Source organism: Eucyclogobius newberryi, unplaced genomic scaffold (genome assembly GCF_026437365.1).
Source record: "Eucyclogobius newberryi isolate DKJ021-1_F unplaced genomic scaffold, fEucNew1.0.hap1 SCAF_9, whole genome shotgun sequence".
Classification (NCBI taxonomy): Eukaryota; Metazoa; Chordata; class Actinopteri; order Gobiiformes; family Gobiidae; genus Eucyclogobius; species Eucyclogobius newberryi.
The window spans coordinates 38,199,838-38,209,394 of record NW_027316532.1 but is presented as its reverse complement, the minus strand read 5'-3'; the positions used below and the strand labels follow the sequence as shown (position 1 = coordinate 38,209,394).

At 40.6% G+C, this 9,557-nt stretch overlaps 1 protein-coding gene across 1 annotated transcript; it reads right to left on the bottom strand.

Annotated features, from left to right (window-relative positions):
* Positions 1 to 5,943: 5,943 nt before the first annotated feature.
* Positions 5,944 to 8,558, bottom strand: ociad2 (OCIA domain containing 2). Its single transcript, XM_072438597.1, has 6 exons — positions 8,466 to 8,558; positions 7,758 to 7,811; positions 7,624 to 7,671; positions 7,371 to 7,557; positions 6,129 to 6,200; positions 5,944 to 6,050 (listed from the first exon to the last, which is right to left on the bottom strand). Exons 2-5 carry the CDS (start codon positions 7,786 to 7,788, stop codon positions 6,131 to 6,133), a joined length of 336 nt encoding a protein of 111 aa, XP_072294698.1. The 5' UTR covers positions 7,789 to 7,811; positions 8,466 to 8,558; the 3' UTR covers positions 5,944 to 6,050; positions 6,129 to 6,130.
* Between the last annotated feature and the right edge of the window lie 999 nt (positions 8,559 to 9,557).

Below are 9,557 nucleotides of genomic sequence, written 5' to 3'. Positions count from 1 at the left end.
CAGCGCGTTTTCTAGTCTCTAAACTAAAGACGTTCGTGCTTAGTTTTGCTGGAGAAGCCGTTGTGCGGTGCCGTCATTTGGCCTAAACCTATAAAGAGATCCCACCACCAGCACCACAGTAAATGACAGGCCTGGCTCCAATGTAATCACTACTGTTGGACCAGAGACGGCCACATAAACAAATACTTTTTATAGAACATCTGACAAAAAATATACATGTTAATACTTGCATTTTGAAACTTATTAGAAAGTGGGCAGTTCTTTATAAGCTCTAGGTACGTTTTCTGACAGGACAAACATCTAAAAAAAGATTTGAAACATGGCACTTTTGGCAGTTTAAAGAGTTTGTGTTGCATCCATGTGGTTTCTTTTGTAGAAGCCCATCGATAAAGACGGCCACAGAAACTACAATATTTTACTAAAATATATAAAACATTAAGATTGTATATTTTAAAAGAAATGTTAGTAGTGCAGAGGTTAAAATCAGGGTGTTTTCTTTTGGAGAGACCCAAACATGAGTTCTGCTCCAAACCCTGCTTCCCAAAGCCTGGGATAATCTGCCTCAGCACGGCTCAATTATAGGTTATTTCGAGAGCTGCACATCTCACTTGTTATTGTGCGCTACGCGATGGAGACGCTTCAATTCCATCGACGAAACGGCAAGAACGGACTTCACTTTCACCAGAAAAAGCAACGAGCGGCTCAAAAGATGATGCTTGATAAAACTTTGTGAATTATGGGAATAGAAATACAAAGGATATTTTATTTTCAGCTTCAAATGTAAAATGTAAAGTTACTGTATGTTACTTTACATTTTATGAACAGAACGCTTATGTTACCAAATTACTCAACTCTGTCATTATATTAAAGGTGGAATGGACGATTTTTTTCAGCAAATTTTTTATCATATTTCCTCGTGGCGTGGATAAATCATTAGTCCTGCCACGTGTCAATCATAAAACGCACCTGTCGCTCACCTGCAGCCGCGTGTGGCTCGTCCCCACGTTTCCGCGTGCCTAAGCGCATGGATCTATCATAATATAGTTCCCTCAGTGTACGGGGCAAAATGAAGACGGAGAAAGACAGTTCGAACTGACGCAGAAGTGGACAGAAATCTATGGGAGACGAGATGTGATGCGCTCCGTTGCGCTAATAAACAAACGCACGTGTGTGTTGTATCGGTCCGCACGGGGGAGTGCGCATGCGCACTTCCGCCTGCGTTCTCAAATCGCCGAAAAATCGTCCATTGCGCGCCTTTAAAGTTAGGTCGGTTACTTAGTAGAAAAAACATTGCTTGACTGAAAAAATATTATGATAAATTAGTCTAAAGATATCTGAAAGTGAAATTGGACAAAAAATAGGGAGCCAGATGATACTTGATATATATTGATAAAATATTACTTTGTAGAAAACAAAAAATATACCTTGATTGAGGTTGTAATTGAGAGCAAGCATGTAATTTAGGATCACGGTCACATATTCAACTAACAATTGTGTCATTTGCTTTGGAGTTTCGAGTATCAAGTTAATAATTGAGCAGGTGAACATAGGTCGCAGGAGGTTAAGGAGACTCCAGCACCCGCTCTCTCTATAGTTTGTTTCAGTTTAGGGCCTGATCTTTGAGGTGTGGGGAAAGCCACATTTAACTGAACAGTCTTGTACCACAAGCTCCTCCTGTCATGGGTTCATTACTATCGTTTCCTTTGGCCACCTTCAATAGAGACTGACCTCTGGAACTGGGTAAACGAGGGGTCAGTTTTGGAGACCCTCTCACTGTGTTGTCTGGACGAGGGCCTCAGTCAACCAAAGAACTTAACGGTCGACTTAAGACAGGCCTTGTGCATTGAATAATTGACTTCACTGGCAAACGCTCAACATTTTTAGGATCTCATTCCTGCTGCACATGAATCCTTATTACTGATTTTTAAAAATGTGGTTGACCAAGAAACCATTGACAGAATATTCGACAAAAGGACTGAAGACATGCAAATTCACCCCGAACTGAAATCCTAACACTTCACTTTTTCTGCCTGCAACACATGAATTGAAACTTGTCATACAAAGAAGAACCTCTTTGCCTCTCCCAGTCCTGTCAGGTCACAACCAAGTCTTTAACAGGACCAAGTTTTGGTTGGGCCAAGTTCAAAATAGGCCTAAACCAAGACTAAAAAAAAACACACAAATCAAACAAACACTGGACAGGAGCAGATGTTTAACTCAAATACACTGATGTAGGTTTGTTATACATGAAGCATATAAAGCATTTTAATGTATGAACTGGGGACAGAAAGTGAACTCCTGTCAACATCAACAGGTGCTCAGAACAGAAATGCATTTCTGAAACTACCAGTTCACAGTTAATTCATGATAAAAGCTCTGAGAGCGAGAGAGAGAGCGAGAGAGAGACAGAGAGAGACAGAGACACAGAGAGAGAGAGGAGGGAGCGAGAGAGAGTGAGGAGGGAGCGAGAGAGAGTGAGGAGGGAGCGAGAGAGCGAGGAGGGAGCGAGAGAGAGTGAGGAGGGAGCGAGAGAGAGTGAGGAGGGAGCGAGAGAGCGAGGAGGGAGCGAGAGAGCGAGGAGAGAGCGAGAGCGAGAGAGAGAGAGGGCAAGAGACAGAGAGGGAGAGAGCGAGCGGGTGAGGGCGGGCGAGAGAGAAAGAGAAAGAAAGAGCGAGAGAGGGCGAGAGACAGAGACAGAGACAGAGACAGAGAGAGAGACAGAGAGGGTCTTGATTTTTTTACCCAATCCGCTGCAAAACCATTAATGTCTTACCAGATTACTGCAAACACTCATTCACAGGAGTAATACTGCAGATATACGTTATGTACTCATTCACAGGAGTAATACTGCAGATACACGTTATGTACTCATTCACAGGAGTAATACTGCAGATATAGATACACGTTAAGTACAGGAGGATTCCTGTAGCTTGTGCAGAGAAAATACTTCATCCACACGACGATCAGAGGCTTATCCTGGACAGAGGATCAGAGCCTCCAGCAGGATCAGACTAGTGTTTTCAACTTCACTTCTAAATGAAAGGCACGTTTCCCGCCCAAAACAGCAAAGTGCATGAAAATGTAAAATGCTGGCAAATGTTATCGTTAGTAAAAGTGCAGAATATAAAACATTAATGACAAACTATGAATTGTTTTGGATAAAAAGGGGATAGAACAAGCGTCTACAAAGTCAGATTTCCTATTGTTAAGTTGTATTAAAATCAGAAAATAGATCATTAGATAATGTTTTGTTACAGCCACAAAACTGCTCATTATTCTGTAACTTTACTGATGTTAATGTCAAAGATGTAATATATAAAAGCCATATTGTGCATATTGTGTATAAGTGAAGCCGAACCAGTCAACAACAACTTTAGCTTTTCTTCTGAGATGGCAATTATCCTCATATTGCCATCTCTGACAGAACGCATTTCACCAACAACTTTCTACACAACTCTTCACAGTTCAAGCCGGAAAGAGTGTCAAAAATGAGTTAAAAGTGTCTTTCTTCAGAGCGACAAGCCTCAACGTGTCACAGTGAAACGCCGAGGCATTAATTCCTGCTCGGGTCCGTCCTCTCCTTATGTGGGCAGACACAAGGCAAAGAGCGAGTGCACTGACCAGATTCCTGTCTCCGAGAACAACTCTTTGGTCTCTGAACTCAACAAATGCTCCATTGTAAAACTTTATGTAGTGGCAGCACCGACAAGTCCTGAAGATGAAGGGAACGCTAGATAGTGAAGCTGACAGATCCCACACACTGTAAAAGCAGAAGGATGCAACAGGAGAAGGACCAGGATTAGCCATGCGAAATGTTTTAAAACAAGTCGCTGTGATAATCCCTCCTTCGTCCTGGAGTGATCCACCGTAGGAAAGGTTTCTAAAGGTTTCTAAAGGTCTCAAACAGTTTCAAACGGTAGTCAAAAGGTAGTCAAAAGGTAGTCAATGGACAAAGTTTTTCAAATCAAGCTGTGTTTCAACTTCCCTTTCATTTCCATTGCTGAGAAGTTACGCTACCCCCTCAGGGCAGCACCTTCAGATTGAAAATACACCCAGACTGGAAGATGAAATGTCTTGATTTTAAAAACATTGTCCAGACGACTTCATTTGAAACTTTCTTATTCTCAGCTTCCAGTGATATGCAACATTTTAAGGCCTTTTCACGAGTCAAAAGGAAAGAAGCTTTTGATTGTAACAGTTACTTCCTTTGGCAGGATGAGAAGTGTCATTTTATAAATATTCTAGAATTACATCAAAGAGACACATTTATTTTAAGACAAGCAAAAGGTTTTAGTGCAACAATTCTTTCTATGAGAGCACAATATTTATCACAAACATGAATAGTGATGTCAGAGGCACTTTCATAACACTTTTGTGGGTTAAATCACCCACGTATTGTGTGATTTAGCAGGAGGAAAGTGCCATATTAGACGTTTGGACAGATGCTAATGTGCAGGACAAACATATAAATCTTCATCACAAACACATTAGCTTCAGGGAGCAGGGAGAAAACAGCTACGGTTGAGCAGGAGGCTAGCACTGAGCAGCAGCAGCAGCAGCACTGAGCAGCAGCAGCAGCAGCACTGAGCAGCAGCACTGAGCAGCTTAGACCAAAGAGCTACTTGTCAACAAGCTAACGCTGCAGTTTAGCACGCGAGCAACAGCCGGGACCCTCATCCAGCGGCGAAAACTCATGTCAAAACGAGCCTTTGAGCCGTTACGCTGGACCCACAAAAGTAGCCAAACTCCTTTAGCGTGCCTCAGTCGGGGGAAAGCTAACGTTTCCTCCGCGGCAAAGTTAATCGCGGAACTTGACACACGCCAGCGTTAAACTACGGCGAGCTGCAGCCGCCGTGGCCCCTAAAAAACACTTCTTATAGCGCAAAGCTGACGTTACTTACAACTTTTGTCTGGTCTCCTCGGCGCGGCTAGTTGGTGGTTAGCTTGCAGACGTTCTTCTCATTCGCCGAACAAGCGTCTCGGTCCCGGCCCTGGCCCTCCTCCATTGGAAGGATTTGCGTAGTGGTGTGATTTTTTTCTGTTTCGGTGCTGGAAGCGCTTCCACTGTCACGGCGGACGGTGGCAGAAGATCCCGCCCCCCTTCACGGTGAGTGGCTGCGGCAGCGTACGCCCACGAGAAAAGCTGGCTTCCCGTTGGACCGCGCGCATGTCGATCAAAGCTGACTCACCTGTTGATTGGATGACGTATTTCGGGTTGACGCGGGTCCTCGTTTACGTAAAGGAGGAGTGTTTACGACAGGTCTGCGTCATGGATGTATTATTATTATTATTATGTATAAACATTATACCTGTTCATACTAGCGAATGTGTTTATCCAAATGACGACCACTGAAGTTAGGCAACTATCTATAGGCTGCCGACATTCACGTGCATTTTATTTGGCTACAATATTATGATAAAAAAACTGTTTATCTGATTTTGTCATTGCATGTATACATTCTCTTGCTGTGCGTTGCAACTCCGGAATTTCCCCACTGTGGGACAATCAATTTCTCTTATCTCCTGTTTCAACTTCCTGTAGTTTGTAGTTATTAGAACATTTTGAGGACTTTCCTGTTCAAAAGATACAATATTTATTTAAAGTCGTTAATAGCTATAGCAACAGTGCTAATATTTCGTCATCATGCTAAAACCCACGTGTATGCTTTACATGAAGACACATCGAATGTATTTTTCTTTTATTGAAAATAACATCAAAGCCACACAATTAGCACAGTATCAGTTTACCATAAAACAACAACAACAACAACAACAGTGAGGTGCCAGAAATGATGTCAAAGCCTTGAATATATACGTTCAATACAAATACATTTATTGAATACAAAAGTCAAGTTTAAATAAGTCGCATTTCATTGTGAGGATTATGAATGAACTCAAACAAGCGGCTTTGCCTCCCTCTACTGGCCATTCAGCCGCACTGTCGTAATCACAGAACACACTTCAGCTTTTTGTATTGATTGATCTGAATATTGATTTGTGTTTAGCAAGTAATTGATATACATATGGCCAGGAAGGTTTCTTCTATAATTCTGAAAGTATAAAAAAAGGATGGTTGGATGTTACAGTACATTAACAACGTACTTGTGCAAATGATTGACTCCATTTACCTCTAGCTTTGCGGCTGCCCTGCTGCAGCTGTATCCTTTTTCTTACATTCTTCACACACATGTTCACAGGATCTATGTGGGAAATATTGGAGTCAGTGTTAATATCCAGTAATAATAATGTATGTTAAATGACAAGTTGTATAAACCAAGAAAAAAACAATGCATAAGGTTTGAAGAGCAAATGCTTTCACATTTGCATATGAGGGAAAAGAATAATGTTTCTTGTTCAAATATTTAAACATGGTGGACTCTATTGCAGTGGGATGCAGGAAAAGTCAAAATAACCAGAGAAGGCTGTGTTCCTGTTTGAATTTGATGGTTATTACTTCAGATGATTACAGCATTAATTAGGCTAATAATATTGAATACAGATGAGAAGCATCAAATCAACATAAATACAAGGGGTGAATGTGTCTTGTCACTGATATATTCAGATTAAACATTTGTGAATTTACCTTTTAGAGATTTCATAGCAAAATACAAGTACCGGTAGTAATTCATCTGTGCCCCCCATGTGGCAGTATGACATCATCACATTCTAGATGACGATGATGTCACCTGGTGGACAAGGGCCTATAGTGTGCGGGTCTCTATGGCAGATACGGGGGTAGTGAAGTCTGAAGAGTAGAGATTGTCTTGAGTCTAAAGAATAAAGTCTAAAGAATAAAGTCTGGCAGTAATGTAACACTTGGGTATCAGCCGCCATAAAACACAAGAGAAGAAGAAGAAAGAAATATCCAAAATAGAAATACACAAATTGAAATTGAAATTGTGTCCACAAACATGTCATGCTATAATTATGGCTGGAAGTCCTTTCAACTGACAATTGTGTATTTGGACTTGAATATTGGATCCACTTTGAGGCTATTGTGAAATTTTGTGAAGTTTATTTGTATTGACCAAAAATACATTAAAATTCAAGTAGTTCCAGAGATAAAAAACATAAACCAGTTCAACAAATCCACAATCTGACAGTTAAACAGCACATTCTGACCTCACCTCCTGCTGAATATCGACACCACTTTCTGAGGCTTTTAGGGAGTTTTTAACTTAAAGATGTTGAACTTTGAGTCAGTTTTGTGCCATATGGTTAGGACCAGTAATTACCTAGATATTAACTATAAACCAGGACAACAAATCTCAGCTTTAAACTATAGGAATACTATAATGTGATGCCACGTTCAATATTCAAAATGACTCTAAATATCATCACAGTCCTACCATCCACCCACAGCATCATACCTGCGCCCAGGGCCAGACCCCCATGGTCCAAACCGACCTCCAGCACCCCAAGGACCTCCAGCACCCCAAGGACCTCCAGCACCCCGAGGACCTCCAGGACCAGGTTTAATACCAAGCTCCTGGAATTTTCTCCAACAAGTTCCCATGTAAGATACTTTTCCAACCGCATAGCCAAGAATTCCAGCAACTAAAGAAAGAAAATATGAACGATTAATTCAAGTGCAAACCATTTTCTATTGTCAGTAATACACACCTGCAAGTTTAGGGAACGGGCCAAAACGTGGGGATGACTTCCAAACACCTAAATGAATTATAGTTTATAGCATAGTTTTATTTTTGTGTTATTTTACATCATTTAAAAAAGTAAAAAGTATCCTGTTTGTTTACCATTGTAGATGAGACCACCAGTAACAGCCATACCACCCAAGGAGATGGGAAGAGCTGAAAAATGCAGATTATTATTTACATCATTATTCAAAGTTTAATTAGGGTTAGTTAATGAATGAATTGCTTTCATGAACAAACATGTCTATCCTCATTAATTGTGATGAATAACTGAAAAGGCAAACAATTCTTATCATGACCCCATTTGACTGTACTTGGCTTGAGTACACAAAAGATCAGTTGAACTTTGACCCCATGTCAGCTATTAAAGGCAAGGCATTAGACGTGCCACAAAATACAAAGACACACAATTTTAAAGTTTAACATTTTAAAATAAAGCACTGTATGACCCTTCTGAGGAGGAGTATACTACTTTTTAGCGCCAAAGTGGTTTCTAAAATATCCACCTCACCTCAAATAACATTTGGACTTTCAAGATTCTAGATGTTTGGTGACTTTTTGGACATATGGCAGCGCTTTCTAAGGGTGCGCGGCAGATCTAATTTCACAAAGAAGAATGTAAACAGATTAGTGAATGGGCTGGTGATGAATGAGTCAGAACCTTGTGCAATAGTCCACTTATCACCTCCCAGTTGACGGTTAGCGTAACTTGACCAAATTCAAAATCAATAGTTCCATAAAGCAATTTCACATGTTCTGTCCAACCAGGTTAAGCAAAACTGCATGAAAAAGAGATGAATATAGATCTACCTCTGTACCAGAAGCTCTCTTCCTGGCATTCCTTCCAAACTTTCCTCACGTCATCTCTGTGGACATGGTGCTCACTTAAAGGGCACTTAAAGGACAAAAGAAATGTAGTGTTAAAGTTAGAGCTTCTTTTCTGGTTCTATGGCGGCCGAGAGAATACATTTGTTTACACTTACGCCTTTCCCTTGATCCGGAGCAGGGGCCGGATCAGGGGCCGGTCCAGCAGCCGCAGCCGCCTCTGTCGTCACAATCACAGTCTCTCCTTCAGAACTCATGGTTTGAACCTAAAGCACAGTTCCAGTACTTTCCGTTGTGTAAATGTTACGCTGATGGAAAAAGAACGTCCCGCTTCTCGCTCTGCTCGAGCAGGTTTAATCATGGGTGTATTGAGTTTACTAAAGTCTGTTGCACACGCTCCGCCCCAGATCGCGTTTCTAAACCCGCCCAATTCATTATTACACGTGCGCCACCTCTGTGGAAGACACACCTTTATTAAACTAACTCTAATTTGACACTAACCTATACCTTTTACAAAAGTCTTGGTAATTACAGCAAATCATTTTGGAATGGACAGCTATATTAACAAATAACAAATAACTAAATTATTTTTGCAGGCTAAAAACTTATCCAAAGATGTACTTTTAATGCCATGTCCTCAGTGAAAGGGCAAATCAACATGAAGCAACCTTGACGTGCATGTGACTGGTTATAATATTCATATCACAAAACAGTAAATAAGAATTTGCCTCGTCTTCCCTTCGCTTGACAGTTTTGTTGACGTGTATTATTTAACATGGACAGATGTGACAGAGGCATTGACATTATTTTAATTCCATAGCTGTTACCTAGCAACTATATTGTAAACAAGGCAGTAGTAAGATCTATCTATCTATCTATCTAGTATTTATGTATGTACACACACACACACACACACACATTGTTAAAACTGTCTGAAAAATGTGTTCCTTTCTTGTAATTTATTCTGCATTAATTTTGGATTTATAATTTTTCTCAAACTTTTCATCTTTAAGAACCACTTGAAATAAATATCCACCACAGGTACTATTTCACCAAATAAAGTCATACATATAAAAC